General features: G+C 46.6%; 1 protein-coding gene across 1 annotated transcript; it reads right to left on the bottom strand.

Moving 5' to 3' along the window:
• Positions 1-616: 616 nt before the first annotated feature.
• mtmr8 (myotubularin related protein 8) lies at positions 617-18,868 on the bottom strand (the record flags this gene model as incomplete). The annotated part of the gene is made up of 14 exons (XM_080529304.1): positions 617-2,011; positions 2,111-2,237; positions 11,015-11,143; positions 11,365-11,565; positions 13,153-13,202; positions 13,493-13,618; positions 14,273-14,382; positions 14,542-14,674; positions 14,767-14,901; positions 15,416-15,544; positions 16,201-16,361; positions 16,807-16,969; positions 18,278-18,400; positions 18,845-18,868. 14 exons carry the CDS (start codon positions 18,866-18,868, stop codon positions 1,712-1,714), a joined length of 1,911 nt encoding a protein of 636 aa, XP_080385430.1. The 3' UTR covers positions 617-1,711.
• Positions 18,869-19,604: the final 736 nt, after the last annotated feature.

The raw sequence follows: 19,604 nt of genomic DNA, 5'->3' as shown, positions 1-19,604 counted from the left end.
TGTTTTTGCTTTATCCTGGAAACCTGCTATGTACAACATATTGAATTGGGACAAGGGGTGTTACTACTAATATGTATATGTATTACTATTTGAATATGTAAAAAAAATGGCAAGCTGATGTGAGAATAGGGCAAATGAGTGAATACTTCAAGGCACAGTAATCTACATATCTGAAACCATTGAGTAAGAGACTCTTCAGTCTATCAACTTAAAATCTATGAACATTTCCCTTGATTATCTACATTGGAGGCTCACAAAGCCCTGGTGTTAGCAGCCCAGTATGTTCCCTCCTGTTCCCTTTAGTGGACCGTGTGCTTGACATAGTGGAGTTAAGTTTAGGATCAATGGAGTATATGTCATTTGCTTGCTAAGTGCAAACTCAAGCTTCCTTCCCCTATTGCCCATTACTGGTATGATTGACTGGAATCTTCTAGATATTCTGTACACATTTGATCAATGCGTTCAAACACACATGCAAGGGTGTTAGATTAAAGCTACAATACATTTTGCAAACCATGACAGTTGGTGAAAAACTGAAACTGAAATAGAGTAAGAGAATATTGTAAAATAGCAGTGGCAAATATACAGACCCAATTCATGTTGTAATTAAGTTGTCCCCTTTTTTTTTTTTTTCTCCAAATTTTAGCCCTTTTTCACCCAATTTGGTATCCAATTGAACCCAACCTAGCATCCAATTATCCCCTGCCTATTGCGTAGGATCCGCCGCACGACCCCGTGGCCGGCAGCCCCAGAGGAGACCGCCAGGCAGACTAGCTGTCTGGCTCCTCGAGCCCAGCACCGTTATTCCGGCACCCCGGGGGCGCTGTTGCGCGACGGATCCTTGTCCGGAAATAGTCCTATAACCCCCCTCGGGAGCGGCCGCTCAATATGCCGCTCCCTGTGTGTGCCCCGGCCATATCCGGATCTGGCGAGACCGGGATTCGATCCCAGTCCCCGGTGGGCAGCTTGCACTAGTGGCTAGTGCTTAGACCGCTACACCACCGCGGGGCTAAGTTGTCCCTTTTTAACCAATATAAAATAAGAAACATTTGTCAGGTATCCATTTACAATTGCATTTGTAAATAATCAATACTGTAAATAAAATACATTTTGGAAGCAGAGCACATTCACAAATGTTGGCAGAAAACAAAGAGACATGCTATGAAAGACATGAAATTAAGTGTATTCAGTGGAATGTCTCTCATTAAGGAAATAAAGTCAAACGTTGGTCGAAACTCATTGACGCTGACAGTGCATTCCCTTTGTTCAGCAAGGATTTTAGCAGCTTGGATTAAGTGGTGGATAATACCCTTGAATCAACATGACGAAATCAAACAGTTGGCCTCATTCGTTGGCCAAGTAATAATATATGTAATGTGATCACACATGTTCAACTGTAATACTAGTTGTAGGAACAAACTGTTCTCTAGGACAAATCATTGTGATTTTTTTTTGCTGATTTAGAATAAATCCCCCCCAAAAAAGACAAAAAAAGAAATGATGACAGGTTGAAAACAACCTCTTCCTAAAGTTGCTAAATTACAAAATAAATTGGCAGCTGCTCAACACAGTTGAGTTGCTCTTGCTCATAGCTCGTTTCATCATTCAGGATATGCTCAGTGACATACTAGTGCAATCTACATCAAGACCATATCCCCATTTTCAAACTGTACATCAGAACACAATTTCAATTGCTTTCGGTGTCATTTTCTCAAGAGGAATCTAGTATGTCTTCATTGACATCTGGACTCTCCGTGGCAACGCTTGAGTCTTTTGTGGCAGTAACGGAGGGAGCCTCCTGGTCCTCCCATCCAGTGGTTTCTGTAGCTGATGGTCCCTCCTGCTCCTCTAACCCAGCCTCTTGGGCAGCACCATTCATCAGTGGTTCAGCATGTTGGGTGGAGTGGCCGTTGGATGGCGGAAGTTGAGGAGTGTGTTGAGGAGTGTGTTGAGGTGATGTGTCTGTTGAACTGGCCTCATCTGCCAGGACGTCATCCATGTCTGCCAACTGCTTCAAATCAAAACGTGAAAAGTGGAAAACGTCTTATCTACTGTATAAGTGAAGCTTTCACATAAACCATGGGATTACAAACAATGAATATCCACTTACTCTCTGGAGATTAGTCATTCTCTTCTCGCCCTCGGCCTTGTCCTGTGTGATGGTCATCAGGGTTTCCAGAACGGACTGCTTTGGATGCATGCCCTTATCAAAGCGGTTATACATGCCACACCAGAACCTGCAAACATGATCAACGTTAAATTGTTCTACTCACAGTGTCTTATTGTCTGTGTGTTAGATCGCTCAGTACGTCACGCAACTGATGCACCTTCTTCAATCATGAACGGACCAGGGGTCAAACACACTGAAGTATGTGACAGCTGCTGGTGAAAAGTGCAACCAGTAGCTGAAATCATTTTTCTGTTTTTTTACATATTCGGAAAGGACAGGTTGTAAGCTTTCAAATTATGTTGTATATTGAAATCGGGGAAAAGTTAAAGTGTTTAAATATTGGGGGGGTTTTGTTACACTTTTGGGATTTAGCAGACGCCTTATTCCAAAGCGACTTACAATCAATCCATCAGTGTATTCACACTTAACAGTTTTCACAGGCAGGTAATGGGTGGGAACAATAGCTGGTTAACTCCACCTGTTATGAAGGCCCACAATTTAGAGCCAGTTTAGTTTCCCCGAATCAGCCCTATTTTGCCCCTGTTATTTCCTTTATTATTTTCCATACTATTCATGTACGTTTCTCATGAAGGTGTATGTATTGTTATTGTAATTGTATAAGTTCTGTCTTAGATTTGTTTAGTATTGTGTAAGCGCCAGTTTAGTGGGCGTGGTTTTTGAGTGGCGTACGTGACCGGATGTATGATTGGCGTACGTGACCGGATGTATGTTCGGTTGGTGTATATATAGCGACGGAAGTGGTCTGTGGTCGGAGAGTGACATGAGAAGGAGAAACGAGAAGTCGATCTAAGATGGCGGAGTCAGTAAAACGCACACCGTGCTGAAGCTGAAGACCTGAAGAGTGATTATTGAGTTTACCACTGTGACAGAGAGCAAACCTTACAGCAGCAATTCAACATCTCTCAACAGTCCACAAGGAGAACGGGAGACTCTGAGTGTCGGAGGAGACCTGCCTTTGGCATTGACTGTTAGTAGTGAATCACGGGCTACCCGCAGCACCGCGGGAGTTCGGAGTTCGTTGAGTTGGCAGCGCTAGCCCAGTTTAGCTGTGTCCCCGTTAGCCAGCCTTGCCAGCCGCCGGCTGCTAACGTTGGACCAAGCGAGACCCAAGCTGGACAGAGCCGTCGCCTTCACGAGGTGGATTGCGACCGACCGTGGGCCACCGGACCTGAGCCATTCACACCTCGTCGTGGACTACGAAGAAGCCCCTTTCCCTTCGAGTTGCTACGTCACCCCCCCCCCTTTTGTCTGCTGCCTTCCTCGAAGCACATGCGAGCTCCAACCAGGCCTCAACGCGCTCCTTTCAGTCCGGGACTCTAAGCCTTTTCCAGGCCAGGCCCTGCGTGTGAGTGAGTGATTGAGTGTGTGTGTGGCCGGCTGGGAGGGAGTATATACGGGGATGTATATATCATCTGTCTAAATAAATGTGTTTGTTCATCTTTGCTACATTACTGTGTGTTTAGTTGTCGGTTAGCTAATGCTAATGCTAATGCTAATGCCAATGCTAATGCTAATGCTAATGCTAATGCTAGTACTGCTAGTCTAAAGGGTTGCTGGCGCCCCCTGCCTGTATCCTCCTACACTGCCGATTTAGCTCCGAGTTAGTTAGATAACCAGCCCTTCCTAAATTCTACAGTCCTTTAGCTACTCCCTGGTTACAATTGGTCCTTCGAGCCGGATAGGTTGTGTAGTGATAGCATGGCTGAGCGCAGCCAACCAGACCAGACAGTTACCCCCCCTTCTCCCCCCCCTGAGCCAGAGCCACGACCACAGAGAGTCCCGCGGTTGCCTCAGAGGTTACAAGAGTATGAGCTTGAGCTCGAAAGCTCACTGAGTGGTAGTGAGGAGCGCACTCCACGGGATACAGTGGTCGGAGAGGCCGAGGTGTCCGCCGGGGCGCGGGTGGCTAGCACCGAGACAGCCATCAAAGAGCACCAGCCTGAGGATGAGATGGCAGAGCAGCAGGGTTTTGCCGTAGAAACGGAAGAGCAGGAAGGAGAGGCCCGGTCTGACAGCGCCTGCGGGCGGAAGAGGGAGGGCCTCAGCCTTAACGATCTGCCTCCCAGTACGGCGCGCTCGAGACCTAGCTCCGGCCGTTCAGTGGCTTCCTCCCGGTCCAGGGTTTCCGTGGGCAGTTCTGCCTCTGGGGCGGATAGCATGCACTCCAGAGGGAGTAGTGCCGCGCTGTCAGAATGTATGCGCCAACAGGCCGAGATGGCGTTAGAGCGGGAACGCCTCCAGTTCGAGCGTGAACGCCTCCAGATGGAAGGAGCGGAACGTGCGGCGGAGAGACAGCGCCAGGAGGCGTTAGAGAGGGAACGTGCGGCGGAGAGACAGCGCCAGGAGGCGTTAGAACGTGAACGCCTCCAGATGGAAGGAGCGGAACGTGCGGCGGAGAGACAGCGTCAGGAGGCGTTAGAGAGGGAACGCATCCATTTCGAGCGCGAGCGCCTCCAGATGGAGGGGGCGGAACGCGCGGCGGAGAGGCAGATGGCGAGAGAGCAACTGCACGCGGAGAAGATGGAGGAAGTGATGCAGACCATGCGCGACGTGTGCATCAGCAGAGCTCCGTCGGCCCGTAGCTCCAGAGCATCATCCGCACGGCCCTCTCGAGTGCCATCTCCTGAACCCCCCGCCGATGGCTCCATGACCCCCGCCATGACTGTCCAACTACAGGCCCAGCTGACCACCTTGAAGGAAGAGGACCAGGGACCCGACCGCTACGCGGCCCAGAGGGAGCCAGCGTCGCTGCCCGGGAGGGGAGCCATTCCCCAAGAGCGTAGCACACCCCTAGGTCCTCCAGTGAACCAAAATGCATGCAGGCCGGACACCCAGACCGTCACTCCAGCCCCGATCATCCACTACAGGATGTTTCCCCAGGTGGAGGGACCCAAGTTCCCCTTCTTCAAGGACGAGGACAGGAGCCAGTATGTGGAACTACGCATCTGCCTAGACACGCTCTTGGACGACTCCTGCTCAGAGTCCTACAAATATGCGATTCTCCTTCAGCATGTGAGGAACCCCAGAGCCCACAACATGGTTCTGGCCCATGCCTCCGCACCGACACCTTACACCAGAGCGCTCGCCGACTTGGATGCCCGCTACGGTCGTCCCTGGAACCACGCCCTTGCTGAACTGCAAGCCCTCGAACAGCAGGCCCCCATCAAGGATGAACGGGCGCTGGATGACTTCGCGCTCCGCGTGCACACCTTGGTTGGAATGCTGAAGACGCAGGGCCCAGCTGGCGCCAGCGAGATCAACAGCACCTCCAACGTAGAGCGGCTGCTCCGCAAGATCCCACGCTTCCGGCAGGAGAGGTTCCGGCGACAGCAGCGCGTTCGTAACCCCGGGAAGTTGGGTCTGAGCATGGCTGCCTTCGCGGAGTTCCTACTGGAGGAAGTGCATGACACCAACGTAGACGCCATGGGTTACGCTGAGCCGAAGAAGGAGAGGGAGAAGGGAGACCGCTGGGACAGGCCGAGCTCGAACAGAGGACGCCCAGTAGGAGTGCTGCACACGGAGGAGGAGCCTCGCAGAGAGAGGAAAGCCCGACCTGAGGGAAAGGATTCCTCTCAACCCCCTCAAAAGGGACGGAGAGGTCCACCGCCATGTCCGTACTGCACCAGCGAGCACTGGTTCAATGAGTGCAGTGACTTCAACAACCTGAGTACCGAGGCCAAGCAGAGGTGGCTCGAGGAGAACAAGAGGTGCTGGAACTGTGGGCGCGACCATCTGGCTAAGAACTGCACCTTGAGGAGAAAGTGCAACCGCTGTGAGGAGGTCCACCTCAACATCCTACACGAGGTCTCCCTCGCCAGGTCCACGGAGGGCACCAGAAGCCCTAGGTCCGGTAGCGCACCGGAAGAGGAAACACCTGTCTACTATCTAGACCCAGCCCAGAGCAGCGGCTCCAAGGTCCTACTGAAGGTGGTGAAGGTCCGACTTCACCACAACAACGCTGTGTACGACACGTACGCCGTTCTAGACGACGGGTCGGAACGGACCATCCTTCTCCAGGAGGCGGTGCGCCAGTTGGGGCTCCAAGGGACTGAGGAGAAGCTGACTCTGCGCACGATACGTCGCGACCTTAAAGAGGTCACCGGGGCGAGAATCAACTTCTCTATCTCCCCGGCGGGGCGGCCGGCGGACAGATATCGGCTTCGGAATGTCTTCACCGCAGACCAGTTAGCGCTCTCCCGCTACGACTACCCCCTGGAGAGATTACGCGCAAGATATTCCCACCTACGGCGAGTAGACCTACATCCGATAGAAGGAGCGGAGCCAACCCTTCTCATCGGCTCGGACAACGCTGCACTGATCGTGTCGCTCCGTCCTCCGCTGAGAGGACCACGAGGCTGCCCGATGGCTGTTAAGACTGCGCTTGGGTGGGCCCTCCAAGGCGCTACCGAGTGGAGAGATAGAAACGGGAGAGCTACGTCATCCCTCCATGTCCGAACCGAAGAAGTGCAGACCATCAACTGCCTTCACACCAGTGTGGACTCCATGAATGCGGCGCTACCAGACAACGTCCAGAAGCTGTGGACGCTAGACGTTGCGCCCTACAAGAATGAGAAGCTCTACGTACGGTCAAAGGAGGACGTCTACGCCATAGACCTCCTTAAAGCAAAGACAGTGCGTATCGAAGTCCAGGGCGTGAAGAGAACATCTACCAGCCCTGTCTCGAAACCCAGCAGGAGAAGATCTACCAGCCCTTTGTCTAAACCGAGGAGGAAAAGATCTACTAGCTTGTCGGTGAGGCAGAGGTCAGCTCAAAGGAGGAAGACGCCGGCGGTGCCAGAGCCGGACGATACTCCGCTGACCGCTGAGTTGGAGCTAGCTCTGCCTGCACCTGTGGCCATGGCCTACACCCAACTGAAGGTGAAGGAGGAGGAGCCAGAGCCGGAGCTAGAGGCGGAGCCAACGGAGAGCAGCGGAGTTGTGGTGTTGTTGGACGACCCCGTAGCCGAAGACACGAAACCACGCATCCGTAAAAGTCCGTTCAAACACGGCAAGAAAAGGCGAAGGAACTTACAAGGAAAGTGGTGCAAACAGAAGCAGAAACCGGGAGAGAAAAGGTTAAGACGTCAGGCTATATCGCCCGAAGGCGGGGCAAGTCCGGACGGCGTCGAAGACGATGTTAGCGAAAACATAAACAAGTACCCTGAGAAGAGGAAGAAGAAGAGCCGGTTCTCTGATGCCACAGACCAGGAGATGGATGTGGTTAAAATAATACGTGTTGATGACTCTAATAGACCACGGCAGGAAACCTTTGCCAAGCCACAGGGTGTCTACCAGGGGACAAGCTCCAGAGCTGAGATGACACGGACACAGACTCCAGACACAGGCAATGTTTTGGATGTGTTGAGCAACATACACATTGAGAATGTGGAAGAGGCCAACTTCCTGAAGGACAAGCTGTGTCATCTTCTGAAAGAGTTCCAAGCCAACCAATCAGAGAAGGTTGAGCACAAAAGCCAAGGACCAACAGTTGTCTCCAAAGACTACAATCACATGAGCAAGGGCCACCTGGAATCTACTAGAGACCAATACGAAAGAAACTTCAGCCAAGTACAAGAGGAGAGACATTATGAAAGCCAACCCAGGCGATCACCGAAACTCTACTCCCCAGAGACTACACAGGGTCTCTATAGAGAGAGACCCAGAGATGCAGAGGAGCAATTGGAGAAACACAGCCATGCAAGTCGTGCTGAACTCAGAGGTTCAAGGAGAAACCATTATGAAGAGGTCTTTGGACAGGTTGACAGGTACCCACCATCCCATGCCTGGCAGGAAGGGCCATTGAAGTATCCGGAGAGGTCCCAAGGGTCCATGTACCCAGATGACTATCCACCTGCTGTGGATGAGTTTTATGACCCTTACCAACCTACACCCCCCACTCGAAGGGAGTGGGGATATGGGATGCCCCCTGGCCCTCAGACCTCCACTAGCCTAGACACTATCACCTCATACCTCACGCTGCTAGAGCAGCCTAGCCAGTGTGCCTTCCCTAGTTAAATGAAACCGAGGGTTTCATGGGGCGGCTGTTATGAAGGCCCACAATTTAGAGCCAGTTTAGTTTCCCCGAATCAGCCCTATTTTGCCCCTGTTATTTCCTTTATTATTTTCCATACTATTCATGTACGTTTCTCATGAAGGTGTATGTATTGTTATTGTAATTGTATAAGTTCTGTCTTAGATTTGTTTAGTATTGTGTAAGCGCCAGTTTAGTGGGCGTGGTTTTTGAGTGGCGTACGTGACCGGATGTATGATTGGCGTACGTGACCGGATGTATGTTCGGTTGGTGTATATATAGCGACGGAAGTGGTCTGTGGTCGGAGAGTGACATGAGAAGGAGAAACGAGAAGTCGATCTAAGATGGCGGAGTCAGTAAAACGCACACCGTGCTGAAGCTGAAGACCTGAAGAGTGATTATTGAGTTTACCACTGTGACAGAGAGCAAACCTTACAGCAGCAATTCAACATCTCTCAACAGTCCACAAGGAGAACGGGAGACTCTGAGTGTCGGAGGAGACCTGCCTTTGGCATTGACTGTTAGTAGTGAATCACGGGCTACCCGCAGCACCGCGGGAGTTCGGAGTTCGTTGAGTTGGCAGCGCTAGCCCAGTTTAGCTGTGTCCCCGTTAGCCAGCCTTGCCAGCCGCCGGCTGCTAACGTTGGACCAAGCGAGACCCAAGCTGGACAGAGCCGTCGCCTTCACGAGGTGGATTGCGACCGACCGTGGGCCACCGGACCTGAGCCATTCACACCTCGTCGTGGACTACGAAGAAGCCCCTTTCCCTTCGAGTTGCTACGTCACCCCCCCCCCTTTTGTCTGCTGCCTTCCTCGAAGCACATGCAAGCTCCAACCAGGCCTCAACGCGCTCCTTTCAGTCCGGGACTCTAAGCCTTTTCCAGGCCAGGCCCTGCGTGTGAGTGAGTGATTGAGTGTGTGTGTGGCCGGCTGGGAGGGAGTATATACGGGGATGTATATATCATCTGTCTAAATAAATGTGTTTGTTCATCTTTGCTACATTACTGTGTGTTTAGTTGTCGGTTAGCTAATGCTAATGCTAATGCTAATGCCAATGCTAATGCTAATTCTAATGCTAATGCTAATGCTAGTACTGCTAGTCTAAAGGGTTGCTGGCGCCCCCTGCCTGTATCCTCCTACACTGCCGATTTAGCTCCGAGTTAGTTAGATAACCAGCCCTTCCTAAATTCTACAGTCCTTTAGCTACTCCCTGGTTACACCACCCCCAACCACTCACCGAGGACAACCACAAGATTCATCATTTTGTTATTGCCATGTGTGCCAAAAGTTATTGCCATGTGTGCCAAAAGTGTATTACATCCCATCCAGTAAATAGTCACATTCTTATGGCTTCAGTTCCAGTCAACATTGCAGCAGCAAGAGAAAACAAAATGACAATATATAAAAGGAAACAATAAGGCAAGATACAACTGAGCAATACAATAATAGGATAGTAAAACCTGGGCATCAGTCTTGACTCCACCCTTTCCTTCCAAACCCACATCAATCCCAATCCCTGCTCCATGTGTTTGTCACCTCCCGCCTGGATTACTGCAATGGAGTCCTGTTTGGGGTACCCAACAAAACCCCGGACAGACTCCAGTATGTCCAAAACTCCGCTGCCAGGGTTCTCACTCACACAAAGCCGTGGCAGCACATCACCCCCCACCCTCATCCACCTCCACTGGCTTCCGGTCAAGTCCTGCATCTCCTACAAAATCCTCCTCCTCACCTACAAGTCCCTCCATGCCCCCCCAGTACTTGTCTGACCTCCTCCGCCCACATGCCCCTCCCCGGAACCTGCGGTCTTCAGACTCGGGCCTGCTTGCTACCCCCCGTACCAACCTGTGGACCTTCGGGGTCAGAGCTTTTAGTGTGGCAGCCCCCCACCCTCCGGAACTCTCTCCCTGCGGCGATCCACAAACATCCCCACCCTGGACGCCTTAAAACGGCCCTCAAGTCCCCCCTGTTTGCCTTCGGACCCTAGTTCTGTTGTTGTTTTTGTTTGCCTGTCTGTTTGTCTGACTGTTTTTGTTATTTTCTTGTTTCCCTGTAAAGCAACCTTGGGTCCCCTGAAAGGCGCTATATAAATAAGCTATTATTATTATTATATCATTAATTAATATCACTGTAGTTCATAATGCATCTAGATTCTAGAATGGCTTTGGTGGAGGTCATGTGATGTTTCCTACCTCATCAGAACAGAATTCTATGATCTTCTCAAAAAGATAATTCTGCCAGAGTGGGTTTTTTTTCCGTGTCAGTGAAGCGTCTCCCCCCTCCACGTGAACACGAACCTTGCGAACGCGAACTTCATGGCCATTTCTATGCTATTAACAGCTAGTAAAAGAGAATGCGTATAGAAAGTTTTTTTTTCTTCTTCCATGCAGAATAGTGTGTCTTTATTGATACTGTGGATGATATCCTCATTTCCAATTATCTTTTTTTCTTTTCTTTTTTTTTTAGAAAGGTTTAGGTTTTTCGAGGTTTCAGGGTTGGCGAATGGTCGCACCCTTCACCAGCACGCATCACGTATTTGAGGTGACATTGTTCAATTGATTCAATAATACACAGTCAAATACATGAATCACCATTCAAGTAGAGGAAGTATTTGCCTTTTTGACCCAGGTTTAACAGTAAATCGCGTAAACCCAATCAACATTTGGGAAAGTATCTCCTTTCTTTTTATTATTATTATAATAAAACCATTTTTTTTATCAGCTTCTAGCCTTACCCACCCCTTTTCTTCCACCTCTGGTCACAAAGAATGGTGGTCACCAACGACAACTTACTTGAAATTCAATGGCAGGGTGTTGGGCCTCAAGATTTCCCTCCATAAGGAGCATTTGTACAGAGGGTTTCTGTACTGACCACTGTTCTCCCATAGGAATGGCCAAACAGAGAAGGTCCTCTCCTGTAGTCTGAAAATGGCAACAACAAGTTTGTTCACTAACACACCTGAGTATGGCTGCTCTACTCTGCTCATACAGTCTCAACAAATGTCCAAGAATGATTGTAGAAAAAAATAAAAAAATAATAAAAAATCCAACATTTCCAGTAGGTAGGATTTGAGCTTTTAACACTTGTGTTTCAGGGACATTTGTCTGTTTAATATGTGGAATCTGTCAATGACGCTCCTCACCGTATCTCCTCTCGCTCTCTCTGGCAGTTGCCAAGGAAGTTTCCAAACTGGCAGGAGTACACATGGGTGTGGATTTCAAGAAGGAACCCCTCATTGTACTGAAAAGCACAGGGATACTGCTCCATCAGGTTCCAAAGGCACTCCATGAACTGGGTGAAGACAGGGGACACCTCCTTTGGATCCCCTTGAACATGTCCACATCTGCTGACAAAGTACTGTGTTATATACAGCAGGGGAAATAAGTATTCAACACATAAAAAATGTATATATATTCAACGTATTTCCATTGCAGCTGTTCACATGAAATTTAGACCACACATTGGTCACAACTCAAAAAAAGTATTGAATTACAATCAGCAGGGTTAGTGCATGTTGGTGAGTGGGCAAGTACGGGCAAGTAAAAAGGGTTTCCCACCTCTGAATGCAAGTAAACAAATCATTTGTCAGCAAGTTTTTTTGGGTAGAGGCAAAGAGCTCTCCCAAGACCTTCGCAACACGATTGTTGAGCAGCGTAGTAATGGCACTGCTTACAGATGGATTTCTCAACTCCTAAATGTTCCTATATTTGACCATTGGGACCATGATCCGCAAGTGGAAGGAACATCACTCGACCATCAACCGGCCACGCACAGGAGCTCCTCGCAAGATTTCTGACCGGGCAGTCAGAAAGTTAGTTAGAAGAGTAGACCAAGAGTCAAGGACCACTCGAGCAGAGCTCCAGAAAGACCTGGAAGCAACAGGTACAGTTGTCACAAAGAAAACAATAGGCAATGCACTCCACCGCCACGGTCTCCATTCGCGATCTCACCGGAAGACTCCGTTACTGAAGAAACGGCATGCTGAAGCTTGTTTGAAGTTTGCTACAGAACATTTGGAGAAGCCTGTAGATTACTGGGAGAATTTAGTCTGGTCAACCGAGACAAAAACTAACTTTTCGCCAAGAATACAACGTGCCATGTTTGGAGGAGAAATGGCGCTGCATATGATCCTAAAAATACCATACCTACAGTAAAGTTTGGAGGTGGAAGCATCATGGTATTCTCTTCTCGTTTCTTTTCACATGGTACTGGTGGAATCCAAATAATCAAAAGGAAGATGAATGGAGCGATGTACCGGGAAATTCTTGAGAAGAATCTGTTGCCATCCACCAGGATGATGAGGATGAGACACGAGTGGATCTTCCAGCAGGACAATGATCCAAAACATACTGCAAAGGAGACTCTCAATTGGTTCAAGAGGAAGAAAGTAAAAGTGTTGGACTGGCCTGGTCAATCGCCAGACTTAAATCCAATAGAACATTTGTGGAAGGAACTGAAGATCAAGATTCACCAGCGGGCCCCCTGGAATCTTCAAGATCTAAAGACTGTCTGTGTTGAAGAATGGGCCGGAATCCCACCTGATCTCTGTGAGAGATTTGTTTTTTCATACAGAAAGCGTCTTGAAGCTGTCACTGGAAACAAAGGCTTCTTCACCAAGTATTACAAATAAATTCAGTTAGCGTGTTCACTGTTCAGTTAGCGTGTTCAGTTAGCGTGTAAAATATTTTGTTGAGTTAATACCACCGGTTGGACTACATTTCATGTGAATAGCTGCAATGGAAATACGTTGATTTAAAAAGAAATGTAATACTCATTTCCCCCACTGTATATCTGTTTTCATTATGTCCTACAGTATATGTACAAGGATGCAGGTTTTAGACATACGTAGAGTTCAGATGTCACATTTCACATTTTAGTGACAAGCAGACTTAGAGTCTTGTTCAAACAATAATAATAGATTTATTCATACCTTTGTGTGAATTTGTGACCCATAGCTATCCATTCTTTTTCAATCAAAACCTTTAAGTAAGAAACACAGTTATGGGTTAAGCCATTTTGAGAAAATGAAATGTGAATGTTTTTTTTTCTTCTTCTTCTTTTTCTTTCTTTCTTTTTTTTTAACCAAATGTGATGGATTGAAGAAATTGCTCAAGGCTTTAAGATGTTCTCTAGTACAGCTTCATGTTTTCATTCAAGGGTTGAGTATGTGATTGTGCAGGTTGACAACCCAGCTCTAATGCTGCTGAAGAGCCTTGTACATGTTCAAACTCCATAGTTATAACTGTTCACTGTTATACTGTTAAACCCACCATAAGTCCCTTGACGGTGCGATAGTAGGGGTCCAGGAGGATGCTGGCCAGAGAGCACACCTGAGCGGTCCGGTCCCATCCGTCTGAGCAGTGCACCAGCACGCTGGCCTTCTCCTCAGCCACAGCCTACGCAGAGACCATCAGGTACATCAGAGTCACCGTCGTACAGGACACGTGTTTGAGTCCATACTAGGGGTGTAGCGGTACAAAAAACATTTCGGTTCGGTACGTGGCTACGCGGTTTTTAAGTCACGGTTCGGTTATTGGTAAAAATTCACAATCCATATATATAATGTACAGTGGCTACAGAAAGTCAACACACCCCTTCACTTTTTCTCATGTTGTTGTGTCATAGACTACATTTAAAATGGATTAAATAAAAATAATTGTCATCAATCCAATCCTAACAATCTCTCTGTGGCGTGTGCGCGCATGCGTACTGAGAAAAACTAAAAAGACAAAAAGGTCCAGTGGGTAAAAGAATGCTGCGTTAGTTCGGGACACACGTGAACACGCGAAAACCTTCGGTACGAATATGTGTACCGTTACACCCCGAGTCGTTAGGCAGGTCCTTATGAGGGCTAAAGCTATATTGGTCTGCCAGTTCCCTCCAGTCCAGAGGGATTTTGAGCTTTTTAACCTCTGGCCTTCGTTTCAGGGCTCCTGCTAGGAGGACTAAAATACTTCATGTTTCCTTCATCCCTAGTGCTATTAACATGCTAAATGGCAAACAGGTCTTTGGCTGCATTCTTGCACTCCCCCTGCAAGACCCTGCCGTACCTTTGCCAGAAACACTCCAGCATCCATCACAGCCTTGATATGGCGCAGCCAGCCAGAGTTCTCCAGTCCTGTCAGGTAGTCACTCATTGTTGGAGACTTCAGAGCCGACACTGCAAATAAAAGACCTTTTAGCACCTTATAAACGGCTTTGTTGAGCATGAACTTTGGTCTTGCCTTTAACTCCAGTCACATGATGACTTGAAACTTTAAAAACACTGGGAAGTGATTCACAAAAATGCAAACCGCTAGACTCAGTGACAGACAACAACCTTCCAGAAGCTTCTGTAGACTGCTCCTCATGACATGGATGTTCTCGATGCCCACGAACTGGAAGCGGATGTTTGAGTAATGATCCTCGTTCTCGTAGCCCTTCCCTGCCGCTCGGTTGGCCATGGCATTCAACTGGAAGATACAAACAGTCAGGAATGACTAAAACTGAACAAAGTACAGGGAAGATTAAAGAGGAGTGAAACAATTGAGAGTTTAATATTAACCTTAGGTCTGGTATCCACAACATACATGTAGGGGCTTTGGGGGTTAGCCTGGCTGATGGCCTGCAGCATCTGCTCATCTTCCAAGCTTCGTGCACTGAACCCAGACAGGGGCTGGCTACAGCGGCAAATCGCTGCCTAGAAAACAAAACAATTCTTATAGGGCAAATTGACGTTATTCACAGCAACCATTGATTTAAAAGACTAGTGGGGGGATTGGAAATAGACGTGGTGCACTGAAAACTATTTTATTGTACGATTTTATGTCATGAGGACTACGGATGCAAATTAGCTCACAGCTAAATCCGGCATATTTACTGTCACCATACTTTGTATAAGTCACTGTTCATTAATGTGCACGGTCCTGACTAAATAAAGATCTATCTATCAAAATAATTTTTGAAAAAAGCTACTACATACTACACAAAACATTATGACTCAGAATATCCATTAGAACACTGCTGGTGGATTGTCGTTATCGTCTGCCCTGATGTTAAAAGCAGAGGCAATATAATAAAATAATACTTTTTAAAATTAAAATATTACATTTACCCCACTTGCTTTGTTGTTTTCATTATGAAATAAATGACGTTGCACCACAGTTGTAAATGTCTATTGATGAGCATTCAGTGAAATGAGTGCCGGAACTTACATTAGTTTCCTTGTGAAAGTAGGAGAGAGTAGGAATGCGCCCCCTGCTTCTGAATTTGGCACTCCCAAAGACAATATCCTTGCTTGCTGTCGTTGGTATGCCAAGATCTGAGGGATACGTGCTGCAGACCTAAAGAACAGAGTGAATACAGATTAAAATAATGATGGCCTAAAAAAAAGAGAAAGAACATTCTCTGTTATTGTTTATGGACAATGCACTGCATAACGAAGTGCAAAACTAGTTTTCTACTATTACATGGGACAATAACCTCCCCCATGGATACTAGTTGTTGTTGTTATGTCCTGTTGTGTACATGTCTCTGTGAAATTCAATAAAAATATTAACCATACATTTTTCTTTTAATAATAATAAAATTATTTGAAATACAATTCAAAAATTCAAAATAAAAAATGTTTTATGATGCCCCTTAATGACAACCACTGGGGCCGAAACTCTGCAACATAGATGAGCTCTCTTGGAGGGGAAATACTCGCCTTTGACACAATGTGACGTTAGAATTATAAGGTTCTATCTCCATTTTTGTCAGAATTTAGTTTTTTACATAATCTGATCCATTAGGTGTTTATTAATGCCTGTGTGGTGTTATTTTAAAAAATGTTGACATTTCTGAGTTAGTAATTCATAAAATACAAAGGTTCCATCTCATAAAACATAATGGAATGAAAAAACGTTGACGCTCAATATCTCTGAAGTACCCTAAACGGAGATAGAACCGTATGATTCTAAGCTCACGACATGGCACTGACTTGACTCCAGAAACTGACCTCATAGCTCTTGTTGAGGTCCGTTACTTCCCAGAACTCGTTGGGCAGCCCCATTCTGTGGTAGTCCATGGCCGAGCTGACAGAGCTCCACCCAGCCCTCCTGTCATCTTCTTCTTGTTGTTTTGGGTTGTAAAGAAACGCATAAAGCTCTTCCACTTTCCCTGTAAAGAGCCCAATGTTATTTTTAAGGAGCATGAATGCACAATGAATAAGAAAGGATACCAGTGTTACCAGTATTTCCACAGTGGAAACCACCCCCTTTTTACCCAGAGATCATGAATGAGATTGAATCAAATGAATAATTTAGACCAGTGGTTCTCAAACCTCTCCTCGGGGACCACCAGCCGTTCCACATATTTGATCTGTTCCACCACCAGCACACCTGATTCAACTAATCAAGTACAAATCATAATTGCTTTGCACTTGATTAGTTGAATCAGGTGTGCTGGTGGTGGAACAGATCAAATATGTGGAACGGCTGGTGGTCCCCGAGGAGAGGTTTGAAAAACACTGATTTAGACCAATCAGTCCACACTCAAGAAACTATCATGCAAAGACACTCATGCAAAACTCCTGGTTTGACTTGACCTACGGTAGGATCATCACCTGGTTGGGAGAATCTGAGCAGGGATTGATACACGTGCTGGCAGTCCCTCTCTTTGGGGATGACAAAGTGAGCCACATGGAAATTCTTGCAACTGATGAGAAGAGAACATCCTGAGGCGGTGATGGGAAGTTTCTCCACGGTGGCGATGAGATGGTGCACGATCTGGTGAAGACAGTGAAAACGGAATCAAAGAAGAGCAGTTTTAACTGATCATAATTATTCTTGGCTTTAAGTTCCTACGAGCATACTGCAGTTTTGTGCCCCAACTGACAACAGTGACTAGCGATCAACCTTTCCCCTAGCCCCTACCAAACCAGAAATTGTAAAAGGTTTCAAGTGTTATTGTTACGTCCAGGGTTCCCACACCTTCTGAAACATCAAATCCAAGCACCTTTCAAGGACTTTCAAGACACAATTCCTTCAAATTCAAGGACCCAACACGGCGTAGTTTGAGACAGATCTAGATGAGAATTTATATAATAGTAACTCTCCGCTCACATTCAACAATTAAAAAGAGAGGCTTTTGAATGGAGAGGCTTGAACACTAGATGGTCGCTATAATTTTTTTAGAGAGAGAGGGTAATTCAAGCACTTTCAATGACCCATGTCTATTTTCAAAAACTTTTAAGGCCTTGATTTTTTTCTCTCAAATTCACAAACTTTCAAGGACCTGTGGGAACCCTGTACGTCACATTACACAAGTGTAAGAGAGTAAAAGTCTTAGGCTTCGGTTTCTGACATTGCAGTACAAGACAATAGGCAAGATAAGTCAAGATAAAAAATTTTTTTTTTAAAGTGACAATAGTACAAGGAGAATGTCATGGGTATTATGCACTCGGTGGCAGTGGATGTGAGAGGTAGTATTGAGTAAGTGACTGTGTGCTTAAGGTTAGGTAGTTATACATGGATATAATGTATATCCATCTATAATGTACAGTATTAGCCGTCTGCAAGGTCAACACACTGCACAAAATAAACAACGGTTCCCTCGCATTCCATGTAATCTTTATTGCATGTGCGGCTGTGGCACAGGAGGTAGAGTCGCCGTCTAATGATCACAAGGTTGGCAGATCAGTGGTTCGAGCCCCGGCTGGCCACATGTCGAAGTGTCCTTGGGCAAGACACTGAACCCCTAAATTGCTCCCAGTGAGCGGGCCAGCACCTTGCATGGCAGCTTCCCGCCATTGGTGCGTGAATGTGTGTGTGAATGGGTGAATGAGAGGCCGTTGCAAAGCGCTTTGGAGCAGCAAAAAAGGCGCTATATAAGTGCAGTCCATTTACCATTTATCATATTGAACACAACAGATGAATGACTCCACCAGCACTAACTCCAGAGCAATGGCTGATGGAGTTCCACCATATTGCTCCCCTACCTATCCAGTGCCTTCATATGTAGCTAAACACCAACGGTGGGGGGGGGGAGGAAGGAGGAAAGGTGTGTCTTTTGTGTAATATGTTTGTGTCTCATACCCATGTTTCCTTGCGGGTGTTAGAGGAGGTGTCCACATAAATGAGATGAGTGGCAGTTAGATAGAGGGTGCCAACCGCTGGCTTCTTGGCAGTGTAGCGGTCCAACAATTTCACTTCTTCCACCTGTCATTTTCAAATAATAATAATACAAATTATTCTAGGCCGATGTCGGCAGCTCTATGTTTATATAATAATAATAATAATAATAATAATAATAATAAATATATAATAATAACTGGAGGAAATCCTGTCAGGTGCGCTACATAGCCTACATCAGCTGACAGTAGACATCAGTGCAGCGCAGGCTTCCTGCTGTGTTAGCACTAACCTAGCTAGCGAAGTGACTGACTATCAAAAACATACTAAACACATAGTAAGTAACATGATTTACATTTACACATTTGGACATACACTTTTGGTCACAGATCTCCCATCGTATAAAGCCAGTTGTGAACATTAAGTAAGATAGCTAACTTTCGATTGCTAATAAATCCAACTACTTCATCAGTCAGTGCACCACAGCCTGGTTAGCCATGCTTCAAAACAAAACAGACTCGACAGTCTTACCTTGGGTGTTACAATGTGCTCCATCGCCCTGGGTTAAAATCACCTCCGATCACTGGTCTTCTATGCCAGAATTATTTGATTAAATGGCAATGCGTTTTTTTGTTTGTTATTACCTGTTGACATTACCCGTGGAAACTATTTTGCACATGGTGCAAATTTAGCTTCCTATCTTCTGGCGACAGGAAAAAGCCAGTTCACGGTTATCATTGAGCCAAGTGCTGCGTTATTTTTACATATTTCAAAATAAAGGCCCAATACAAACTTTTATCCTCCTTTCTGTATGAATGAATGAATGAATGGTCTTTATTGTCATTGATATAGTACAGGTACCAAACAACGACATTTGGGAGGGGGGGCTCCCCTGGTGCTAGGAAAAAAAAACTAAAAACAAGAAGGGAAAAGAGCTGGTTTACATAAATAAAGGCTATGTACACTATCCACTATACTATACACTATACAAATAAAACACTGTGCTGTACTCTATGCTATGCTATACCTATTCTAACATTTCCTATCTCTGAACCTTATGTACCAGAGGGTTGTCATATTGCACATAGTGTTATTGCACATTAATTTAAAGTGTCGCAGTTTGCAGGTTTGAAATGTTCACAGTTGTGTTTCAGTATTGCACTTGATTTCAATCTAGTAACTGCCATCTAGATTTCAATCTAGTAGCTGTAGCACAGGTTTTGTAGACAAGGCAAGGGTAACATGTCATACATGATATGATTCCACACAGAACTCCACAAATGGACTGGCC

This window comes from Nansenia antarctica (genome assembly GCF_963989245.1).
Source record: "Nansenia antarctica genome assembly, chromosome: 4".
Taxonomy (NCBI): domain Eukaryota; kingdom Metazoa; phylum Chordata; class Actinopteri; order Argentiniformes; family Microstomatidae; genus Nansenia; species Nansenia antarctica.
Note: the sequence above shows the minus strand (reverse complement) of the source record. Positions and strands in the feature narration are given on the sequence as shown.